At 46.1% G+C, this 25,411-nt stretch overlaps 1 protein-coding gene and 2 pseudogenes across 1 annotated transcript in view; 1 reads left to right on the top strand and 2 right to left on the bottom strand.

The window, feature by feature from the left end:
• Positions 1–448: 448 nt before the first annotated feature.
• Positions 449–8,811, bottom strand: LOC134729189 (putative golgin subfamily A member 6-like protein 19; annotated as a pseudogene).
• On the bottom strand, positions 7,127–8,483 carry LOC134729190 (uncharacterized; annotated as a pseudogene).
• A 5,305-nt stretch (positions 8,812–14,116) lies between the features above and the next one.
• Positions 14,117–25,411, top strand: part of LOC134729059 (A disintegrin and metalloproteinase with thrombospondin motifs 7-like) — a 52,163-nt gene continuing 40,868 nt past the window's right edge. The window contains 2 exon segments of the mRNA XM_063596508.1: positions 14,117–14,164; positions 14,261–14,469. Of these exon segments, the coding sequence (XP_063452578.1) occupies positions 14,117–14,164; positions 14,261–14,469 (257 nt within the window).

Below are 25,411 nucleotides of genomic sequence, written 5' to 3'. Positions count from 1 at the left end.
TTTGCAATCTTTAAGTGAATGCAGGCAATTCTCTTATTCAATCTGTAAAATCGTATTATTGATCTCCTATTAATGTCATATTTATAAAAGTATCATGAGGATGCCCAATGCTAAAAGCGGAGATGGTCTAGTAACTAGAAATGCCCACCCCAGGGAGCACAGATACATCTCTCCCTACGTCCTAATGATATGATGTATTTTGGAACACAGACATTAGAACTTCATGAAGTTTTAGCTGTTGATTCTTCCCCAAGCATCATCCAGTTATGATATAGGCAACATATGACTGAAATAATTCATTGATCATGCACATTAACATAAATATTACACAAAATATGCCTCTAACTGAAACTGAGAGGTATAAAAACATATTTCACTCTTCGTAAAGAACTTTGTGAGGAAATATAACTCCGTGATTGTATAGACACTTTCCTCATGACACCTTGACATTCACAAACAGTAGATTGCGCTGCAGTTTGTAAACATTTTAAGTTGCATAAACTGCTCCTTGATTTTCAAATGTAGTATAATACTGTCTACTAAAATTCCTTTTTGTTTCAACTAAGTACTCTCACATATATTAGTTTATAATAATGTTTGTTATTATTTTTAAAGTCTTTTCCATTCAAGAAAAAGAATTCCTATGTCAGATGGTTGAAGACTAGGTATTAGCCAGAGAGGTCTAGATGGTAAAATCCATCTTCTAGCCTCAAATAAGCTCCATGAACATAGAGGAATGCCAGGTGTCACGCAGCTTTCCTTCACTCGAATTCATTCTTGACTAGAGCCTGTATGCCTGTTCCAGGGACATTTAAACTCTTAAAGGATTTCTTCTGATCTTTACTAAATACATTAAGGAGAATGCCAACCAGTGCCCTTTTGTGTACTGGGACATGTAGTCATGTGATTAAAACAGGGAACACGAACTCTGACTTTAAAATGTATTGTAGATATAAATGCTCTCAGCTAGAAAAGGTTTTCCACATCCACAGTCATGATGGGAGCCTTTCATTCCTCAGAAATAATCCCCTTTTAGGTCATCAAAAAAGAGTACAACTGCCACAGCTCATGATGCAATATCTTCATGAGCCCAGAGCACATGCAAATCCTAAGGGAACTACCGTAGTACAGTGCTCATTCTTGGCACCAGAACAAATGAAACATATTCTATCCTGCACACACCTGCCAGAGCAGGCCACTTTCCTCTTCTGGGAGATTTAAAAAGCTCCCCAAAATGTTATTACTCCCATCCCCAATACACAGAAAAAGGGGGAAAGGCTGTTTCCAGCGCTCCACCTTTAAACAACTGTAAATGTCAGTACTCACAGTGGCATATTACAAAGTAATAGACCGCGCACTTGAGGGCAAACCACATATTGAGCTAATGAAGAGCTCACTGTGATTAGGATTCGATCAAACATAACAGCAGAACATAAGGAAATTTTATTTGAATTCCGTAATGAATATACAGGCTGTACTAACATTAAAAAAGCATGGCAGCCTATCCCAAACCAGCAAGAACAGTTGTGTGCATATAGTGGGTCTTTGTGTGTTTGAACTCCCATCACATAAGGGCAAACTCGATATGCATGCTAGCGTCCTATAATTATCAAATTTAAAAAATGCTAAAGGATGCCAGAGTGAACATGAGGGAAAGACCCACTCTCATTTAACTTTTTACAAATAAATTTAAACTATAAATTAGAAACACAAATAAATTTAAACTATAAATTAGAAACACAAATAAATTTAAACTATAAATTAGAAACACAAATAAACATAAGTGGCTCTAACATTCAAATGAAGTAAATGAATTGTGTAGGATATTAACCCCTTAAACGTTTTTTTTTTTTTTTAAATTTCTTGACCCGCTCTTAGATGATGGTGATGTTTAGCTCTCTGTTCTCGGCGGCCCGAAAAGAATGGCATGCAGCCTCTCCTGCTCCTCCTGCCGCCTCTCCTGTACCAACAGCTTCTCCACTCAAGCCTGGGTGCTCCTGGGGAGTCCTGCATTAGAGGAAGCAGCTGCTGGATCTGCTGTGCAGTGGGGTTGTCATGGGGGAGAACCCTCCCTGTCCTCTCCCGGTGCAGCCTCCATGCTATCAGTGAGGCTCAGCTCACTAAGATCTTCAGAGAGAGGGAGGGGGGTGGGAATCTGAGCACAGTGCGAGCCTCCCCTGCTCCTGCCTGCCCACCCCGCCTGAGGGCTCTACTCACCACCCTGCTTGTCCGCACACCCAAGCTCCTGTGGGACTGGGGCTCCAGGTACTGGTCTGGCTGCTGCTGCAGACTCGGAGCCTCTTGGCTCTTCAGCTCCACCTGCCGGAAGACCCTGGGCATGAGGACATGTGGTGGCTGGCTTCCAGATTCCTGGCCCATTAATAGGGTAGCGAGGGCACTGTGGGGCTCTGTGGCCTGCCCAGGCCCCTGGCCCCTTGCTCCAGGCCTAAGAGACTGGCTCCCTTGCCTAGAACCCCATGCCTCCTTCCCTAGCATCAAATCTCACGTCCTTTCTCCCAGCATTTAAACTGTAGGCCACAGACTGGTGGAAAAGCAGGCGGAGCCAACCACCATCTGCTAAGTGTGCTACATGCCTAATGTTTCCACGTATTATCTCATTTAATCCTCAGCACCTCTGCAAGGAAAAGGCTAACTTCCTTTTGAAGTTAAAGAAACAGAGACTTAGAGATGCAAAGTAGTTGAATTATGACCAGTGGAACCGAGGCCGGAATCCAGTTTGAATCTAAGGAGTCTTTTTTGTTTTTCTGTTTTGTTTTGTTTTGAGAGAGTGTCACTCTGTGTCCCAGGCTGGAGTGCAGTGGTGCAATCTCAGCTCACTGCAACCTTCACCTCCCGGGCTCAAGTGATTCTCGTGTCTCAGCCTCCCGAGTAGCTGGGATTACAGGCATGCACCACCAGGCCTGGCTAATTATTATTATTATTATTTTTAAGTTTAGTAGAGATGAGCTTTCACCATGTTGGCCATGTTGGTCTCAAACTCCTGACCTCAAGTGATTGTCCTGCCTCAGACTCCCAAAGTGCTGGGATTGCAGGCGTGAGCCACCACACCCGACATAAGGAGCCTCTTATACCACTGTCTCTTCCTCTGTGATTGGGGGGCTCCATGCCTCTAGCTGGGATGATGATGTCCAGACCTGGGAGGACCCCAGGGCTACCCACCTCTAAAAGTCAGAGGGCAGGAAGCAAGAAACAGTCATAGGACTGCCCCGGAGGGTGCTGGGGTCACCTGTCCCCAGGCTGCAGCTGCCTGTGGCCTGGCACCTCCCCTCCCCAGAGGCTGGTGCCCGCCTCCCACATCTTCTTGGATGGGTCGGAGGTTACAGTCTCTTTCAGCTCACCCGACTTCTTCAGCTCCTTTACTTGCTGCTCCGGCTGCAGTGTGCTCTTGTTCTCGTTGTTCTGGACAGAGAGAAGCAATCAGTGGCCACCCACTAAAACTGGAGACCCCAGAACTTAGTGTCTGCCTCCCATGGCACCGGGAAGGGTGGAGGCAGGTTAGAAAAATATCCCCTCTCTCCCACAGCCATCAGAGCAGGGCTCTGGCTCACAGATGCCTTTAGAAGTACCATTTCATGTGAAGGCTACAATGCCCCATTTTACAGGTGGGGAAACAAAGGCCTTGAGGGCTAGGGAAGAGGGCAGCCTCCCCAGGTGGGGCAACGCACCAGCTCCTCGAAGCCGCTGCGTGGCTCGGCCCGCTGCTCGTAGAGGGCTTCCCACCCCAGCTCCAGCATCCTCTCCAGCTCCCGCAGCCTCTCCAGCTCCTGCAGAGTCTCCTGCTGCCACAGCCTCTCATCCTCTTGCCGAAGCCTCTCCTGCTCCAGGAGCTTCTCCACCTCGTCCAGCAGCCTCTCCCTCTCCAGCAGCCTCTCCTGCTCCTCCTGCCGCCTCTCCTGTTCTAACAGCTTCTCCACCTCTTCCAGCAGCCTCTCCTGCCCTGGCAGCTTCTGTTCACACAGCCTCTCCTCCTGTTCACGTAGCCTCTCCTCCTGTTCATGTAGCCTCTCCTCCTGTTCATGTAGCCTCTCCTCCTGTTCATGTAGCCTCTCCTCCTGTTCACGTAGCCTCTCCTCCTGTTCATGTAGCCTCTCCTCCTGTTCATGTAGCCTCTCCTCCTGTTCACACAGCCTCTCCTCCTGTTCATGTAGCCTCTCCTCCTGTTCACACAGCCTCTCCTCCTGTTCACTCAGCCTCTCCTCCTGTTCATGTAGCCTCTCCTCCTGTTCATGTAGCCTCTCCTCCTGTTCACACAGCCTCTCCTCCTGTTCATGTAGCCTCTCCTCCTGTTCACGTAGCCTCTCCTCCTGTTCACGTAGCCTCTCCTCCTGTTCACGTAGCCTCTCCTCCTGTCTCCTGTTCAGGAGACTCAACATCTGATTGTTTTCCACCTCAGCCTGGAGCTGTCTTCCCACACTCTCTAGCTCCTTCCGTAGGTGGTTGGTCTCATCTTGTAGCTGCTCCACCTTAGATGGCCCTGCTGGGGTCTCTGGGGCCAGGGGTTCAGCTGAGAAAGGAAGCAGACAATAAGGGCCTCTGGATTCTCAAAAAAAAAAAAATCCTCCCTTCGGTGCACAGCTCTTCCTCTCAGGCTTCCCAAACTTGGCCTCACTGCTAATGACTCCTCACACCCGGATGGTAGCCAATCTTCCAAGTCACTTTCAGATAGAGAGCACTGTGGGTGGTGGACAATGGGCACTCCTCCCTCTTTACTGATGGGGACACTGAGGCTCATGGAGATGACAAGACTTGTCCTCCCATGGCACAGACCTCTTTCCCTCTGCCTCAAAGCCCTTCCATCCACCCACCTCCCTGGGGCATTCTAAGTCACCCCCACAGCCCTCTAATGCCAGTCCTGCTGCCAGGTCATGCCAGCCCCATCTTACCCGTCTGCTTTTTGAATTTGAACAAGCTCCTCACAAGCTTCTGTACCCGATGTGTCTTATGCTTCTTCTCCTCCTTAGATGTGCGAACCTGCCCAAAGCAAAGGGGGAAAAGGGCCCTGGAGGGAGGGGCTGGTGAACCTCTAGAGACAGAGTTTGAGAAAGGCCCACCCCCCTTCTGCCAGTTTGTGATTTGGAAACGTGCATTCATTCAACAAACATTTACTGAGCATGTACAGGCCAGGTACAGTTCTTCATAGCAGAGATATAAAACAGCAAAGGACAGACAGGAGCCCTTGGCCCTGAGGTTTCCATTCTAGGGGCCTTTAAATCTCTGACTTTCAGAGCTAACCGAGACCTTTGATACTCTCTACCTCCTCCAGAAACACGAGCATAAAGAGGAGAGATGGCTTGTCCAGACTCAAAAAGCAAATTAGGCACTGAGGCAGGGCAGAAATATGGACCCCTGACAACCAGTCAGGCTAGTGCTTCCCGGAGAGGTGACAACCCCAGGGCATGTGTGGCAAGGACTAGAGCAGAGGTGTCTGGAGAAGAGAGAGTCAGCAAAGAGGGCAGTGCAGAAGAGCCATGCTGCATGTTCTGTGCTCTGGGGTCCCTCCAGGTGAGACCTGGGTGCCCAGCTCCCCATTTGCCCTTGGCATCAGGGGCCCCTAGCCCCTTTCTTCAGGGCCCCAAGAGGAAACTGGAGTCCGGGATTGACCAGCTGTAATCAGGGGACCCCACTGGACTCTTACCGGTGAATTGATGTTTTCAGTGAGTTGACTGATTATTGCGGAGCTTGAATCCAGGGCCACTGCTAGTTCTTGGTACTGGCTCTGAGGTACATGCAGAGAGAAGGAGTTGGAGGAAGATTGTGGGGAGGGGTAGAGAGAATAATCATTAGGGCTGGTGGGGGGTGTGTGGGCTGCCTCAGCTGGCAGAGGGGCAACAAGCCCCTGCTGTGGGAGGGGGTTGGAGGGCTGGCCTGCAGGGTCACTGCATCTCGGCCCAGGGCCTCTGACCTCCAGATCCTCCAGGGTAGCAGAGGATGCACGGCCCTCCCCGTAGATACCTGTTGCTGACTGCAAGAGATGAGAGTGCACATGGAGATGTTCTGTCCCCCCTCACTGTCTAAGCCCTCTGACTTCCTTTCTTCCCCCATCAACTGGCAAAAGCTTCTTTTCTGTCTATCTTGGACCCTTTTTCCCATAACTCATTTGTGCCAACTTCTCTCGTGGTTCTTATCTCCCCACCTTCCCACCCTGGGGCCCTTTCAGTGACTCCTAAAGGGACAGCCTGATGGCAAGTGGCTCTTCTCATTGGCCTGGCTTCCCCTTGAGACTGGGGATGAGGAAAATCAAACAGCAACGACCATTTCCTCGGTGTCCTGGGTGTTTGCAGCAGGCCATGTACTAAGGATTCACATAAAAGCAACAATAACGAATCTCATTTAAACTTCACAAATGGAAGTCAAAAAATACCACCTCTATTATACAGATGTGAAAAGAGAGGCCCAAAGACCTCAAGCAACTTGCCCTAAATCATATGCTAATCAATCCCAAATCAATCCTTAGCAGACGGAGAGGCAGGATTCAAATCCAGAATTCTTAACCAGTACCCAACAGTCCATCTACAATCTTAACAATTACCCTCTACTGCCCCTTGGACCCCCTGTCCCCAGGACCCTGGCCCGCCGAGACTCACATCCCCAGGTGAGTGGTAACCACCAGAAGTGGCTGTGTCAGGGCTACTGCCATTGATGTTCTTTTTCCTGTTAGCTCCTGCTGGAATGCCAGGGCTCTTCCTCTGCCAATATGCTTTTAACTGTGGGAAAGAAGAGCAGTAACACTCATGAGAATGATCAGCCCCTACAGCCACATCCTCCTTTACAGTTTTGACAAAATACTCTTATATACCATCTGATGTAATGCCACCAACAACTGTACAAGGTGTTGTCACAATCACTTAGTGACTGAGAGGGATTGATATCATGGATAGAAAAAAAAAAAAAGAAAGATCAAAAAAGGCAATACTGGAACTTAAACTCAGTCCTCTGACTCCAAGCTCTGGGGTTTTGCCATGAATCAGCAGCTGCGAGGGACCAAAACCAGGGGCAGAGGTAGAAAAGTAAACATGAAGCAGGCAGGAACTGTAGGCCGTGTGGTTTAGAGTCACACATCCTCACAGGTCTGCTAGCGTGAAGAAGCGCACCAGTACCTCTCACACTTTCGTATCAATGTGTCCTCATGGCAGAAGGCAGCTTTTCTATTAAATCCGGGAATTTATCAGAAAGAGGACAACCCAAGCCTCATTTCAGAGCGAAGTCTGGTATACGCTTGGAAACCTATGTGTCTGTCATCCCTAAGTACATTAATGCATTTTCTCAAGAGAATCAAGGGAAAATGATGCTTCAGAAAGATGTCCCACATTTATCCTGTGGCACTCAAAGTACCCCAGGTTGAGACGATATGAGGAAGATTCAAGCTGTCAAGTTAAGTTTCCCAAGATCTATTCCACAGAAGATGAGCAAATCTCACTTCAGAGGCCACTCACTGAAGGGCAGTCTGGTCCCAGAACCGTGGAGAACTCAGAAAAAAATGTGAAAGTCTCTCTGGAAAGTAGAAGCCTGGGAAAAAAACCGAACCAAACCCATTCTCCCATTGCCACCCAGAGATACTGTGAACATTTTGAGCTCACAGGGGAAGTGTAGGCTTTTCCCACTGTCAATGTCTATGTGAAGGGAGTAAGGCAGCCTGAAACCTCTTGCTCCTAGGTCCCATAGTCTCCACTCCCCTTCCAGCTGGAAATTTGTGCTGCAACCAGAGGAACCAGAAATGGGGTGAGAAAACTTAGGGGACCGGGTTGTACGATCAAAGGCCGGTCTTGCAGCAGTAATGACAGTTCCTAGGGGCACTGTGACATCATTGCATTCCACTCCTCCCAGGGGAGGGGACCACATCAGCGCGATGCCCGAGTCGCTGCTCCACGATGGGGGAGGGAAACACACGGTTTCGACCCAGGTCCTCAGAGATGCCAGCGCAAGAAGCCTAGGGAGGTCGAGCTTGGGGCAGCAGGAGGGGAGGGCAGAGTCTGCAGTAGGGAGCCCCGGGAGTCACCAGCCCAAAGCCACCCAGGGATGACTGGTGAGGGCAGGGCCTGGGGCTGGGGGACCCAGGTCCTGGGAGACGCAAGCCCAAAGAGCCCAGGGAGGTTGGGCTTGGGGTGGCAGGAGGTGAGGGCTGATTATGGAGCAGGGAGCCCCAGGAGTCACCTGCCCAAAGTCACCCTGGGGTGATTGGCAAGGGCAGGGACTGGGCTGCTTGCTGAAGGCGTGGGGCTGACTGACTAGGCTTTGGTTGGGGGAGCCCAGAGGGGCTGGGGTTGGGGGGCCCCATCTGGTATGCCTCAGGAGTGGTATGGACTCTGGCACCGGTCTTGTCATCGGAGGGGATCTGTGGCTGGGTTGGGGGCCATGACCTGGTGTGTTTTACCTTTTTCTTGGCTGTGGCCAATTTCCCCTGTTGTGTTTTTTCTGACATCGCGGGGTGGGGAGGGAGGCGGGGTTGGGGCCACATCAGCGAAATACCAGTGAGCGCTGCTCAATGCCTCCAGTCACCTACCAGGCAGCTGTGCAACTGAGCCACAGGTGGCGTAACCAGGGCACCAATGGAACGCAGAATAGGGGCGTGGCCTTAATGCTCCAAGCCCATTGGTCAGTGAGAAAGATGAAAGGGAAAGGAGGCGTGGCCAGGCAGCAGCATGTCCAGAGGGACCTGTGGCATCATAAGGAAAGCTGCCCAGGCAACCGCTGTCCCCGCCCACTCAGAGAAAGGGGAGGGGCCGCCCACTCTGGGAGAGGGGAAGGGCTGGGTTTTGCTTTAAAACTTTTAAAACTGTAAAAAATAAACTTTAAAAAATATATGTGTATATACTTTATATATATGTGTGTCTGTGTGTGTGTATCTATGTGTTCCTCCAGAGCTGTCTTCATTATGCAGCTTCTGTGCAAAGTCTGTGATTTTGGCCTATATTTTTCATCTTCAAATGGAGTACAAGAATTACCAGTATTACCTTAACTGAGATATAGATCCTATAAAAATGGAAAATCCATAGCATGCTTGATGATTAAGGAAGCCGACTATAGTATCCGACATTCCAATAAGACAAAATAATAACAACAATTTCTCTTTTTTGGAAAAATGTTTGTCTTATTCTCCTACATTGTTAAGATTTCTTTTAAAAACAAGAAACATGTCTAATATCTTTAAAAACACAAAGCTTTTGGGCCGGGTGCGGTGGCTCACGCCTGTAATGCCATCACTTTGGGAGGCCGAGGTGGGTGGATTGCCTGAGGTCAGGAGTTCGAGACCAGCCTGGCCAACATGAAGAAACCCTGTCTCTACTAAAAATAGAAAAACTAGCCAGGCGTGGTTGCGGGTGCCTGTAATCCCAGCTATTTGGGAGGCTGAGGCAGGAGAATCACTGGAGCCCAGGAGATGGAGGTTGCAGTGAGCCAAGCTCACGCCACTGCACTCCAGCCTGGGCGACAGAGCAAGACTCCATCTCAAAAGAAATAAAATAAAATACAAAATAAGAACACAAAGCTTTCAATTTAATAACCACTTAAAGCTCTTTACTGGTTTAAGAGAAATACAAGGCCCATTTTTCTAGAATCACCTGGCCTCTCTAAGCCTTGCAAATGAAACTGAATTTCTCACTTGATACTTGGCTATCACTTGCAGTCATGAAAACCAAGAATTTGTTATGTCACTGTGTATTGCTTGTTACCTGAAATCCACACTAGGCTGGGATCAAGGGTTGAATCTTTCATGATTTTCTCCATAACCTGTGTGCTTCTTATCCCACACCAAACTAAGCTTTTTTTCTAGAGCTCTGCAATTTACAGTTAGTATATGAGAGCAGTTCTCAAAAATGTAGTCTCTGGACTAGCAGCTCCAGCAGCACCTGGGAACTTCTTATAAATACACATTCTCAGGCCCCACCCTGGACCTGATGAATCAGAAACTCTGGAGTAGGGCTCAGCAATCTGTGCTGCAGTAATCCCTCCAGGTGTTCAAGAACCTCTGGCATACAGCAGGTAGAAAAATGTGTTTCCTTCTGTAGGTCCAAAACCAGGGATACTATATGTTCTGTCTCTATATGAAACAATGACATGCAATTAAAAGACATAAATCTCCTTCCTGCTCCCACCTTCCAGCCAATGTGTTTTATTTTTATGAGTTAAATAAGAAAACAATCAGAGATTTCGTCTAAATCGCACATTTACAGGTATCAGTTCTCATCCAGCCTGATCTTATCCAATATCATTTATATTCTCTTACATGTGAAGTTTTAGAGAAGGATCTTCACAATGTAAGACTCAGGCACACTAGGAGTTCTATAATAAAACACCAAGTAGATCAGAATGTCCAAACTTACTGGAGAAGAAAAGTGGAATCATTGGCTATATTTTCAAATGGCAATAAACAGGAAATTAAAGTTTTGAATTTTTTTCACCTTCATCCTTCCAAGTTAATAGAATTAAGCCAAAATACTTGTCTTCCAAAGCCTCTAGCCAGGCCAAATTTTACTATATTACTTCTTGCTTTTCAATGGCTATAAACAGACTCCTGGTAGGCACATTTGGTATACCTGCAAAGATGAAGAACTAAACAGTTCCATCTGTTCAATACTGAAACAAAAGTCCTGCAAACCTCGGATGGTGAGTGTAATACTTCAGCACTAGCACCAAAGCCTCAAATATGAAAAGATACCAAGAACACCACTAGCAAACAAAACTAAACTCTCGGCTGGGAGCTCTAGTTCATGCCGTAATCCCAGCACTTTGGCAAGCAAAGGCGGGAGGATTACTTGAAGCCAGGAATTCAAGAGCAGCCTTGGCAGCATAGTGAATTCACACCTCTACAGAAAGTTTTTAAAATTAGCTGGGTGTGGCAGCACACTTCCTGGGGCTGCTGTGCCATTGCTGGAAACTTCTCTGTGGAGAGTACCAAGTACTTCTACCTGTAGCATTTTCCCTGGCTGGAATCCTGCAATTATCACAGTAGCCTGAGATCCAAGAAGGCAGGGCAGGAGCATCGTGTCCCCTTCCCAGCAGGTGCAAGGGAGGCTGGGGGGTGAGGCACAAGCCAGTGGGAGGGTGAGGAGCAGGAGGGATGCATGGTGAGCCTCTGTTGACTGCTTGCTGCCTCAGCTGGAAGGTCAGGACCCAATGTCTATTACAGGTTAAATTACAGAAGTATTTCAGATTTTGGATTTTTTTCAGATTTTGGAATTCGAAAATCTGAAATCCAAAAGGCTCCAATGAGCATTTCCTTTGAATCTGGCCTTCGAACATCATGTCAGCACTCAAACAGTTTTGGATTTTGAAGCATTTCAGATTTTGGATTTTCGGATGAGGGATGCTGTATTATCTTCTGAATGAGGCCACTCCTTCAGGAAAGCCCAGAGCTTGGGGACATGGAGCTGCAGACCAAAGACGTGATTTCTGTAGTGGCTTTCAGTGCGGAAGGGCCTGCAAAGTGGTTTAAAGCAAGCCACAAAATAGGAAACCCAATATTTAGCTAATGGAACTCTGATAAAACCTGCTCAAGATGTCTGTCTCTACTAATTCAGATGGAGCCAAGCCAAAGCATCATTATTATTTTAAAAAGGCACCAATCCCTCTGCAAAAGCACTGAATTATATCATGATACAATTATCAATTGTACCATGAATCACCGACAGTGGCGGTCTTTTAGGGATATGAAGAAGGGGTTTTCACAATACATCGCATGACACACCATCTTCCAAATCTCTAAACATTTCTCTCCACAGCCCAGTCCTCTCCATAGTTGTCCAAATCCCTCCCTCTTTTCTCTTGTTGTCTCCAAAACTCAAAATCATGCTCTGACTTTCTATATCCCACCCTCCCCTTCTTGGACCACCTGGGAAGCCCCCCGCTTCCCCGGGGTGTCCCCTCCTCCCCTTCTGGGTTCACTCATCTTTCCTCAGATGGACCAGTTCGGCCTCTCTTAGTTTCTCCAACTCTGCATCTCAACCTTTCTCCCTTCACTACGCAATAATGTCCAGGAGGCAAAGAGTCCACAAACCTGGGAACCTCCCTTTCCAGAAGGGAGGAGAGAGGTGACTACAAATATTTGGTTATGATTTTCTTCCCTGCCACGCCTGTTTTCATGGGCAGTGCTGAGCCCCAGTCCTGGCAGAGCTCAGAACCAGGCTCTCATGAGCTGGGGCAAGTGGGGCCTAGGGAGCCTCTGGGTTGAGGACCTTGCACCCCACTCTGCAGCTGCCCTGCTGATTTGGCTCATGCAACCTCTCCTCCCGGGCTCAAGCGATCCTTCTACATCGGTCTCCCAAGTGGCTGGGATTTGGGCTACCACGTTTGGCTAATTTTTGTATCTTTTAGTACAGATGGGGTTTCACCTGTAGCCCAGGCTGGTCTCGAACTCCTGGGCTCTAGTGATCTACCCTCCTCAGCCTCCCAAAGTGCTGGGATTACAGATTTGAGCCACTGCGCCCGGCCTTGTGCCAGCTTTTAAATATCAACAAGGACAGATTAGAGAACAGTGGAAGAGGGTGAGCAGCATGATGAGGTGATACAGAAATAATTTCACATGAAGAACTGGGCATGCTTGGACTTTTTTTTTTTGTCTTTTTTTAAGCCATTCTGGGTTGGGTGCTGAGGCTCACACCTGTAAGCCTGTAATCCCAGCACTTTGGGAGGCTGAGGTGGGTGGATCACCTGAAGTCAGGAGTTCAAGACCAGCCTGGCCAACATGGTGAAACCCTGTCTCTACTAAAAATATAAAAAATTAGCTGGACGTGGTGGCATGTGCCTGTAATTCCAGCTACTCGGGCAGCTGAGGCAGGAGAATCGCTTGAACCTGGGAGGCGGAGGTTGCAGTGAGCTGATACCGTGCCATTGCACTCCAGCCTGGGCAACAAGAGTGAAACTCTGCCTCAAAAAAAAAAGAAAAAAAAGAAAGAAAGAAAGAAAAAAGAAAAGAAAATATATCTATGCACCAGAGCTCAACACTAGGTTAGGAGCATTTCTGAGATTTGGAGCTATTCAACTATGGAAGTTCCTGGCACATACATCAGGTATTCACAATACCCTTTCTCAGGTGTTTGGTCACTGCTAGTGAGCCTGCCTGGATCAGTGTTTCCTAAATGGCAGTCATTTGCATCTTTGCATTTTTGGGGGGGGGGTTGTGGGGGTATATCCCATACCAGATTTTTAAAAAATTGACATTAAAAATACATGTATAAAATGTGTAAAGTGCACTAATCTAAAGTGCACTGGATGTATTTTTTATTGATGTACATACTTTTGTTATCCATCACCCAGGTCAAAATACAGAATCAGCACCACAGAGGGTTCCCTCCTCCTCCTTCCCAGCCAATAATCTTCTCCTCCTACCTAACCAACTGTTCTTACTTCAATCACTGTCAACTAGTATTTTACATTCTTGAACTGCATATAAAGTGTCTCAAGTTTTACTTAACACTTTTCTTGAAAAACACTTGTTTTTTGCCACTTTTTATTTGACCTAAGAAGTAACATTAATGAAACAATGATTTGACGTGATAGGCATTTCCCTCCTAATGAGCACTAAAACACTTAACTATTTGAAAAAAGAAGTTTCTCCGTGTACCAACTAATATATTCTCGTCGGCCGCCGTTGGTACACGGACCACATTTTGTTTCTCAAAGCAATCCGATGATTTCTGAGGTCCTTTGCAGCTTGAACGCGGAACGACTGTGGTGATCGAGTAGCCAAAAGTTCACGGAATGCACTGTCACAATTGTGATTCCGCCATAGCGCCGTGCATCCATCCAACACTTGTTTAATACCTATATTTAATACCTAATACCTTAGACTGTCCTAGGCTGTGGACGCAGAAGACTCAACCCCACTTCCTGAGTTGAAGTGGGGGAAATAGAGGAGTAAATCATTTCACGATGTGTGGTTAAATGCTACAGCTCAGGTAACCACGAGCACACAGAGAAAGGGCAGTTTCTAGAAACAGGGCGGAGAGGAGACCGTGAGTGGGCATTTCCCAGAGCAGTCTCTGCCAGCCACCCTGCTGTGATCACTTTGCCACAGAGCAGCCCCGGCGGTCAACCTCAGCCTCCCTGCGCAACCTGAGCGCCCCGCCCAGGTGCCTTACTATTGGTCTCGTGGAGCGGGATGGGCAGCTCTGCCGTGCAATCCCAGCTCGCAGCCCTTGCTCCGCGTGTACTCACGGGAGGACTCGCAGACGTTACTGCCCTCTTGCGTGCCCCGGCCACCCCCGGGCAGCTTGTAGCCGGTGCGCGGGGTGGCTGGGGCTAGGTGCAGAGCTGTCGCGGAGCCGGAGCAGCAGCGGTGAAGCCCCTCGGCTCGGCCGAGACCGCCGTGCCCATCGCTCGCCTCGGTTGCCGCCGCTTTAGCCGCAGCCGCTGCTGCCGCCGCCGGGGGAGAGGCAGCCTATTGTCTTTCTCCGCGGCGAAGGTGAGGAGCTGTCTCGGCTGGGCCCGCGGGGGAGCCCCGGGAGCCGCACGGTGAGAGCGCAACTTAGTTGGCGGAGTTGGGGGAAGTTTTGTGATTTGAGGAGGGGTCGGGGTGCGGAGCGCGGCCCGTCCCCTGCGGCCGCTCGGTGGGGCGGGCCCCAGAGGAGGGTCGGGGGCTGCGCGGGGCTTCAGGGGCGGGCGGAACGGATGGGTAGCCGGGCGGCGCGGGGACCTCAGCTTTGCGGACCCCTCCTCCCTGCGCATCACCCTTCTCCCGCATTGTCTGCTTGGGGCTCGGCGCGCCTCCCACTCCGCAGCCCAACTTGGGGGCCGTCGCCGCTTTCCGGATGGGGGGCGCGCCCGGCCGCGGATGGCCCCGAACCCTTGCCCCGGGTCCCCGGGTTGGCGCCGCTGGGGCGGACTCAGTCCTCTCCTGGGGCGGGCGGCCGCGGTGTGGAGTCCGCGCCGCGAACAAGTGCTGCGGGCGCGAGGGAGCGGCTCCCCGGGGCCGACGCGGACGGTAAACCTGTCCGGCGGCGCCCGCCTGCTGGGGCCTCTCCGCTGTTTCTCGCGGGCGCGGCCCGGCTGAAACTGCGACCGTCGGAGGCGAGCGGCCCTCTGGGACCCGTGCAGCCGGTCCACCTTGCAGCTATACTTTGAGACTAAACAATTTTTTTTTTTTTTTTTTTTGCAAAGGCAAACCGGTATGTGAAGTTGAAAAAAGCAAAAACCCTCAAATTTTCCTTCTTTCTTTCTTTTTTTTTTTTAATCAAGAAAGGGGGTAGATAGGTTTGTTTTGTTTTGGAAATAGTTTTTATAGCAGAGTGATACCGTCACATTTAATGATCCTACTGTGAATTCAAGAATTCACGATGAAAGTTGGATTGAGCGGTATTTTGGTGTTCATTCTTTGCTGATACTCATTAATGAAGTTAGTTGGAGAGTTTATTGCTTCAGTACAGTAAAAACCAGTGTGCCTTTTTTTTTGTTACTACTCCCCCCTCCCCGCGTTGTTTTATTTTTCGAAGAAGCAATTTATTCAGTTTTTCTAAGCCACGGGATTGCCCAGATGAGGACAAACGGTGCAGTTCTTGAAAGGTCATTATTGGCAAGTTTGTGAGGGAGCTAAGATGAGTTGAGATAAACCAGTGTTACTGTTCTTGTATTCTGTCGTGGACTCTTGGGGATTTGCAGGCTGCATTCAGTACAAGTCTGGTCCAGTTTTGGGTGCACGTATTCCACTGAATTTGGTTCGTGTGGCTTATTATATGAACATGATTCTGTTTCACTTCCCCAGATGGAACTAGCTTAAATGTCTATCATTTATAGTGACAAATGATCAAAATGGCTAGAGTGTCATTTATTAACTTCAGTTGTATTCCTTTACCTTACCTTCTGCTAAATGAAAAAGAAAAATTAGACAAATACTGTGTGCGTCAGTTTGCTCTGAGTGATTTCTCGTGCTAAGTGAGTCCTGTGGAGAAGCGTTCCTGGGCTTTTCTGGTTTGGTGGGCCTTGTGTTATAAAACCAATTTTCTTCACCTGATGAAGCTAAAGACAAATTTTCTTCAGGCACAGGCATTGCCCTTTTAAACTACAGAGCCACTTGTAGGATTCACAATACTCACTCAATGGCTTCCCTTCCTGGCAGTGTGGTTTTGTGTGTGTGTGTGATTGTGGGGAAGGAGGTTGACAGAGGTTGGAAGGGATTGTCAGGGAGGGACATCATGTAAGCAAGTACTAACAACATAACGTGACGAGGGCACCAGTTGCTTTCCTTCTGTGGGCGGTGATGGCATGTTATACTGTAGGTACTATTGTTGTAGGATTTCCCACAGTTCGTTTGCCTTGACTAAATGGTAACTGCACACATACTATACTATAAATGGACTCCTCCTCTAGTCCTTTAACTCCTTGAGGGCTGTGATAGACCTTATTTAACTTTGTACCCTCTTTGCCAGTGGTCTTAACATAGTGCAGGCACGGTATGTGTTTGAATTGGGTAAATTACTTTTACTGCCTAGTGGTAGCTGGTGTACACAGGAGAGGGCCACCAACTCTGGGGACTTGTCCAAAATGACAGTTCCCTTGCAGATCTCTGATGAAATTTACTTTAAAAGGATTTCTAACCTTTTTTTTAATCTGTCGGTTATTTTTTGAAAAGAAGTGGGGCTTAACTAGTGCTCTAAGGATTTTAACAAGAGATTCCGATTTAGAAATCTGTCCCCCCTTTTGGTGAAATTATTATTTTTTTAGAGTCGGAATCTTCACTGTTGCCCAATTGTCTCCCGGGGTCCCAAGCCGTCCTCCCACCTCAGCCTCCCACAGTATTGGAATTACAGACGTGAGCCACCCCACCCAGCTGGCGAAATTATTAAAATTGTAGTGAAAACTCTGCCTCCATTGTGAAATTGGAAAAAAATTAGAAATTTTAGAAGAAAGTACGCCCTTTGGAGCTAGGTAGAGTTCAGATCCCCGCATTTCCATTGAGTAGTTGCATAGCCTCTCAGAGCTTCAGCTTCCTACTCCTTAAGGGTTAGTAACATGCTTTGCAGTGTTGTTAGGAATCAGTGAAACTGTGTGAGATACTTAACTGCAGTATCTAACATGGAGTAGGTAGCTATTTCCTGGTAGCTGTAATGATAATAATTTTGATACGTTTTTACATGACTTAAGCATTCTGAAAAGTCTGATGCTTCTGAGTATGGAGGCTTAGCTATTTCTTTCATAAAGAAGGGGCCCTGAGACTTGTGAGTCTTATCCAAATGCATTTCTTCACAGGTGTCAGATGAACTGAAGGATAATGGAAACAATAGCAAATTTATCTTCTCAGTCACCTGTGAGTCTTCCTTTGCGAGTGGGACTTGCAGAGTACTTGGTAGGGTAGAGCTCTTTGTGACTATGCTATTTAGGAAATGGTGAGAGATGGATTGTTTTCAGTACATCAGTCATAAGAGGATATGAGTTAGTTCCAACTTTCCTTATTTTACCTTAGTCTTGACAAATAACAAGTATGGATTATGTCTGTATTTCTGAGACTTGTTTAAGGTAGAACTGGACTGGGTGTTAACAGTGTTAGTTCAGTAGAGACATGAGCAAATCACTCACTTCCCCTTCAAGATAACACTTTCAAGGTGCCACCATTTGCAGAAGAAAGCAGTGATTTAAAGCAGCTATACTAGCACAGTTTAGAATACTTACACTACCTGATGGAGTAGATACATTCTAGAAATATTTACCTGTAGTGGGAGTTGAACAGTGAGAACACACGGACACAGGGAGGGGGGAACATGACACACTGGGGCCTGTTGGGGGGCTGGGGGAGGGATAGCATTAGGAGACATACCTAGTGTAGATGACGAGTTGATGGGTGCAGCAAACCACCATGGCACGTGTGTACCTATGCAACAAACCGGCACGTTCTGCACATATACCCCAGAACTTAAAGTATAATAATAAGAAAGAAAAATAAATATTTACCTGTTAAGGACATTTCTGTGTATTTTATTCCATCTTTCCAATAGTTTTCTTATGAAGAGATTATAGTAAACCTTTGAACTTAACAGATTGAGGGTAAACCTTTAAAAAATATGTTTGGTAACACTTACAGATTGAGGGTAAAAACATTCCTGACAAAGCTAGGCGAAGACACTTGGACTTTTTTTTTTTTTTGAGACGGAGTCTCGCTCTGTCACCCAGGCTGGAGTGCAGTAGCACGATCTTGGCTCACTGCAACCTCTGCTTCCCCGGTTGAAGCGAATCTTCTGCCTCTCCCGAGTAGCTGGGACTACAGGCACACGCCACCATGCCTGACTAATTTTTGTATTTTTAGTAGAGACGGGGTTTCACCATATTGACCAGGCTGGTCTTGAACTCCTGACCTCGTGATCCACCCGCCTCAGCCTCCTAAAGTGCTGGGATTACAGGCATGAGCCACTGCACCCGGCCGAAACTTGGACTTTTGATGTTTCCTTCTTTTAAAGTTAACATCTAGCACTTGAATAGACTTGGTTATTACTGATGGGGACAGGCATCCATTTGGAAGTAGCTTCCCTCTCTCTCTCTTTCCCAGGTTAGGCTGTCTTACTGCTGTAAATGGGGAGAGAAGAGAAAGCCGTGGGTGGAAGAAAGTGTTTCATGGCCTGGTGCGGTGGCTCATGCCTGTAATCCCAGCACTTTGGGAGGCCGAGGCGAGTGGATCACTTGAGTTCAGGAGTTCAAGACCAGCCTGGCCAACATGGTGAAACCCCGTTTCTACTAAAAACAGAAAAATTAGCTGGGCATGGTGGCGGGCACCTGTAATCCCAGCTACTTGGGAGGCTGAGGCAGGAGAATCACTTGAACCCAGGAGATGGAGGTTGCAGTGAGCCGAGATTGCACCACTTCACTCCAGCCTGGTCGACAGAGCGAGACCTTGTCTCAAAAAAAAAAAAAAAAAAAAAAAAGGGTCCCACTCAGTTGCCCAGGCTGAAACGCAGTGGCAGGATCACTGCTCACTGCAGCCTTGAACCAAGTGGTTATCCCACCTCAGCCTCCCAGGTAGCTGGGATCACATGCATGCACCGCCATGCCTGGCTAATTTTTTTATTTTTGTAGAGACAGGGTCTCTCTATGTTGCCCAGCCTGGTCTCAAACTCCCGGGATGAAGCAATCCTCCCACCATGGTCTCCCAAAGTGTAGGGCTTAAAGGCATGAGAGCCACCATGCCCAGCCTGCTGGGGTTTTTGATTGACATTGCATTGAAACTGGAAATCAGTTAGGAGGCAACTGACATTTTAATAATGAGCCATGAACATGGTATATCTATTTATTTAGACCTTGTTAGATTTTTCGTCAGTGTTTTGTAGTTTTTAGCAGTTGGATCTTGCTTGTATTTTGTAATCTTACACATTTATTTCATGTTTGTGGTACTGTTGTGAATGATACTTCTCAATTTCCAGTTGGTGATTGCTAGTATATAGGAAGATGATTTTATGTTATATGCTGACGTTGGATTCTACAACCTTGCTAAACTCATTTTTAGTACTAGGAGCTTTTTTGTAGATTTTTGGAATTTTGTGCATAGACAGTAATGTCACTGGCAAATAAGGGCAGTTTAATTTCTTTGTTTTCACTTTGTATACTTTTATTTCCTTTTTTATTTTTGAGACGGAGTTTCTCTCTTGTTGCCCAGGCTGGAGTGCAATGGCGTGATCTAGGCTCGCTGCAACCTCTGCCTCCTGGGTTCAAGCGATTCTCGTGCTTCAGCCTCCCCAGTAATTGGCATTACAGGCGCCCGCCACCACGCCTGGCTAATTTTTGTATTTTTAGTAGAAATAGGGTTTCACCATGTTGGCCAGGATGGTCTCAAACTCCTGACCTCAGGTGATCTCCCCGCCTCGGCCTCCCAAGATGCTGGGATTATAGGTGTGAGCCACCGCTTCCGGCCTAAGAGGACACAGTTTCTTTGGCTTATTAAGAGGTATTTGGTTAGTGTTAGACCGGGGGTTGGTACATTAGAGCTTGCTGACTGGATGTACCATGCTGCCTCTTTTTATAAATGAAGTTTTATTGGAACACGGCCACACCCATTCATTTACATATTGTTTAACAGAGACCATATGACCTACAGACCCTAAAATATTTACCACTTTGCGCTTCGCAGGCATTTTGCTGGCTACTGCTGTGGACACCAATTTTAATTTAGGTAGATAAACTTTTTTGTAGCTTCTGAGGTTTTGCATTAATTTGCTCAGGCATATAGGTTGGTGGAAGTGCTTTCCGTTCCTTCTCCCAAACCAATCACACAGCCATATAACTTCATGCCTGAGTTTCTGTGTGGTCCTCTATAGTGAGTGAGTTTTTACATACTTCTTTGCAGCAGCATGAATTTCAAAAATCTCAACGCTTTTGCTCTTGCTAATCTTTGTAAACTTTGCACACCCAGTGCTGGTACATTCTGATGATAGTGTCCACACTGCACTGTATGAAGAAAAGACTGATGATTATTTATATTAAAATGCAGGAAGAGAATTGTAGCGGCAACTTTTGCTTCTCTAATCAGCAGCATCATAAGAGACTTACTATGTGTGGGCAAGGGGGGAGAATGTTAATTTATACATTGAGATAGTTGTATTAAAATTGAGTGACTCTTACTGTGACATAAAGTGAATGTGTCTCTCTTATACAGCAGAAAACTATTAAATTTGTTTTTTCTCAGCAGTATAAAATAAAGTGGAAAATGTGGGAAGAATACAAATCCTTAACTTCTGTGCTTCTGCTTATTTCACACCCCTCAAATTTCTGATTCCTTTCAACTGTAGCTGGCCTTACTACTGAGTGGTGAAATTGCTGAACATACTTAAAACTACATCATTTAAGACTTTGAATTTTGACATCTCCTCCTCTTCACAGTCTTTCAAATACTAGGCAACCTGTAGGGTTCCGCTGTGTCTGTCATGTATTGTCCCTGTGTTACATGAAAGCAGCCCCAGTGAACTTGTGAATTTGCTGAGTCATTTCACTGGCTACTGGGTGAGGAAGAAGTAGGATTTTCTCTCTTAAAATTCCTTGGTGAAATCATTGGGTGGGCATGGTGTGTTTCTTTAATTTTCCTTTTGGTCAAAAATCTGACAAAGCAAAGACTTTCAGTTGTTCTTGGTCTTTCAATAGGTTTAGTTTTTAAGTGTGTTTACTCTGACCAAAAACTGCCTTCCTGTAATATGCTCCTTCCTTTAGAACACAGTTCTTAAGTAGAGTTTGTTTGTTTAAATGTATAAAAATAAGTTAATGCATTATATGCAGCGAGGTTTTGCATCAGAACCCTGAGTTCTCAATGTGGCAGGTTTAAGTGTCTAGAACACCTTTTACCTGTTTTTTCTATTACTTGCTTTTTTATTTTTGGGGTAAATGAGATCTTTCTCAGGGAGGCCTTCCCTCAGCACCATGTTTAAAAGGGCATCTCCCTCATTTGCTATTCCTTCTTCTGTTTTATTTTGCTATATGGAATTTGCTACTATGTGAAAACTATTTTAATGTTTTATTTACCTGTGTTACCCCTAGAATAATATCTATGAAGGTAGGGATTTTTATCTGTTCCTTCTGTGCCTACAGAGTGTTGAGGAGTATGGTGTCTGGCACGTTGTAGGTGCACAGTGACAGCTGAATTAATAACATCAGGGAGAGTTTGTAGGATGGGGCTCAAGGTGTAGGGCAAGTCAGTTTTTAGATTTGAGGTTATTAGCAGGAGACGATGTGGGGGGAAAACGCATGTTTTAATGTCAGACTGGGTTTGAATCTGGTCTCTCCAACTTACCCTTTGACCTTGGTGTTAAATAATTTAACCTTTGAAAGATCAACTTTGTCACTAGTGAAACGGGAAATAGTATCTTTTTAATGGGGATTAAATGTAATATCAAATATAATGCTCTGTCAATGTTAGTTTTGTCTTTCCCCTTGTGTGCCAGCATTGTGGAAGTCTGAAAGCAACCTGAATTTACCAGTCTGTTTCTGGAGCCTTCTGGGGTCATTACTTTGATTACTTTTGACAGATACATTCTTTTCAGCAGCCTGCATTGCCAGCATAACAATGACCTGTCCCTTTGACCAGTGTGGGGGACAGACACTTTGTCATCCCTCTTTAATCCGTGTATCAGAACAACTCTTACGAGTTCTGGTTTTGAAACATGTTTAGAGGAGTTTATAATTCCGAACAGTTCAGATGACATCAGCCCTTTCTTAGAGTCCTCTGAGTTTGCTCAGCTTCCTCATTCCAGTGTGGCGGGAACCCTTCAGTTAAATTGATGTTTGTGGTCTTTACACATAGTCATCCTAAGTTTCTTGCGAATCATGAGAGATCAGAGGGCTACTAAGTCACTAGTTTGTCTCTGTAGATTTCTCTAATCCAAGCTTGTCCAACCGCGGCCTGCAGGCTGCATGCAGCCTGTGAAGGCTTTGAATGTGGCCCAATACAAATTCGTAAACGTTCTTAAAACATTGGCCAGGCACAGTGGCTCACACCTGTAATCCCAGCACTTTGGGAGGCCGAGGTGGGTGGATCACCTGAGGTCAGGAGTTTGAGACCAGCCTGGCCAACATGGTGAAACCCCGTCTCTACTAAAAATACGAAAATTAGCTGGGCATGGTGGCACGCGCCTATCATCTCAGCTACTCGGGAGGCTGAGGCAGGAGAATCGCTTGAACCCAGGAGGCAGAAGTTGCAGTGAGCCAAGATGGTGCCACTGCACTCCAGCCTGGGTGACAGAGTGAGGCTCCATCTCACAACAAACAAAAAATTATGAGATTTTCTTTTTTTGCAATTTTCTTAAAGCTTAGCAGCTATTATTAGTGTTAGTGTATTTTATGTGTGGCGCAAGACAATTCTTCTTCCAGCGTGGCCCAGGGAAGCCAGAAGATTGGATCCCGCTCCTTTAAGTTTTATGGATTAACAAGGGGTTAATTCCTGTATCAGTTTCACTGATGTTTCTTCTGCTTGATGCAGGAACACTTGACAAGTTAGTTAAGGTAGATTGGTCCATAAATTTATAGGTTCTTTCATTCCCATGTCCTAGGCAAGTCTGAGCAGGACCTGGAAAGCTGATTAAAAGGCCAGTGAGCACAGTGAGCTTAATTGTAAATTAAATGGATATTTAATACATTAAGAAGGCACTCAAGCCTTTCAATCTTTCATTTTCATCCATGCTTGCTATTTGAATCTGATGGGCTTGAAATTGACCTTGTTGTTCTTGTAAAAATGTTGGTTATTGCTGCCTTTCTCAAGCTTGGTTTTCAGTGTGGATTTCTGCAGATAATTTTTGCACCTAAAAGTACAAAGTCATTAAGTGAAGGCCGTCAGGAAGGAAAGAGTGCCCTGAGCCAGGAGGTCTGTTACAGCACATGGGGTGGACAAGAAAATGAATGGACATGGGCATGGAGGTGGTTCAGTCAGTGTGGGAAGGCCACCTGCTTGTCAGCTTTCTACTGCGTTGTCCAGCAGAACACGTTGAAGCTTGGGGCCTGCAACTCGTGTAGAGATGATTGCATTTAGGAGGCTGAGGTAGATTTTTTCCCTCTTAAGTGTGTGCTCACTGCTTTTTGGCGAAGTCTTGACCCGAGACATACACAGCTTGATCTGTGAGGATTTTAACATCGAGATGGTTCTATTATTTGAGTTAGGCATGGCTAGGCTACCAAGGCATTGCTTTTCGGTCCGAACATTTGGTCATTTCAATTTATTGTTAGTGAGGTTTTTGCGATTTGTTAGAACACAGAGTTTGGGATTTTGTCTGTTTTTTGCATGTGTGAATGACACTTGATATTGTTGTTTATATTGCTGGTTAGTATGTGCCTTCATTTACCTATTGTGAGTAAGAAACTTCCTCAGATCAAATTATAGTGAAGTCGCTTGGTTCTGTTTCTCTGACTCTTAAGAGGATGAGATCACTTTATACACAAACTCAAGCTGTTTGGTAAAGGACCTACCATTCTGAGCATTCATAGCCTAGATGAAGTCCTGGTCCAATCACCAAGTTAAACTTTTAAAAAACATGCTGTTCTTAATGTTCAGGAATTCAACCCTGGAAGCCTTCTCTAAATCTTAATGAGAGTTTTATGAGAATTCATTTAGTGAAAATATGTATCAGGGAATCCAGCTATTAACTTTGAGGAGGGTGATGCCTTTTAGTGGTTAGAGAGGCAAGCTGTAGCCTCCCTTCTCAGAGAAGGGGAATTGAGGAAGAGAGTTCTAGTGGTCCCTTGCAATCCTCCCCTCACTTTCCAGGTTCCCTAGTAAGACTGGAAGAAGTCCCTGAGCAAACAGCATTTTGTGAGTTTGAGGGACTGTGTAAAAATGTAAGTGAACATACAGTGGTTTTGCTTTGATAACTGTTTTAAATATCCTGTTGGTTGTTGAAACTTCTGTGACAGTGAAGCCTTTTTTGTCTTTATTTTTCAATCGGAAGATCTTTCTTCCCCACTTGAAAAGATTGAGTCTGGGGTCAATCCCTGACCCCGCTTCCTTCCTAAATGTCTTAGTGTATAGCATACAGCTGGGCATATGGTAATCTCAGGCAGGGGATTGTACTCATAGAGCTATGCTTGACACCTAGGACTTTAGGTGGCTTATGTATTTTTGATGACAACTTTTAATTTTATTCTCATTTATTCCATTTCTGTTTCAGTGTCCTGGGTCATGAAACTTAATCCACAACAAGCTCCCTTATATGCGAGTAAATCATGCGATTTCTTTTCATTTTGTATTTATTTGTTCTGTTTACTTGTTGTAATAAGCCACACTCTCACATGATAGATCCTCAAGGAAAATTTTAACCATATGTGCATGAATATATTGGTGTAAGACACTTCAGAAATTGAGTTTGATTTAGTAAGTACTAAATGGCTAATCTGTGCATGGAACTGAAAACAAATAATACCTGTAAGACTTGAGAGTTAATTTAGTCAGGGCGATAGTATGCACGTATGAAACAAATTGTCCTGCCAAACAGTACTGTAGCTTCTTATTTTTTACCTGCAGTGCATTCCTGTAAAAGTAGTGTAGAGATCCTCCTACTGCCACTGTGATTTACCTTACGTTGCCACTAGGTGGCACTATGTCATTGGCAAGAGTGCTGTTTTCTTTAGGACTCTGGGTGAAAGCTGATATATCATCTCCCTGAAGTGAGGGACTTTGAAGATAAAATTGATAAATGATTGAATCAAGGCTGGAAAAGGTAGGCTGTAGGCAACTATTCTTTATTATTGTAAGAGTGAATTAATTGAATTTGGGTGGTGAAAAGTACCCGTTTGATGAGAAGCCAGTTTAGGGTTGTGGATGGTTAGAGCTGTGAGAGGCCAGTAGATGCTGGGTTGCTATGCTCTGGAGAGGGTGAGAAAATATATTTGTAATAGGACTTGATTCCAGCCTTCAAGAATATGGATCATTTATTTGGACAGAACGTCCCCAGAATTAGTTGAAGACAAAAGGCAAATGGTCAGGAATGGGAGGCAGTGAACATGG

Source organism: Pan paniscus, chromosome 16 (assembly GCF_029289425.2).
Source record: "Pan paniscus chromosome 16, NHGRI_mPanPan1-v2.0_pri, whole genome shotgun sequence".
Classification (NCBI taxonomy): domain Eukaryota; kingdom Metazoa; phylum Chordata; class Mammalia; order Primates; family Hominidae; genus Pan; species Pan paniscus.
This window is presented reverse-complemented; position numbering and strand designations above follow the sequence as displayed.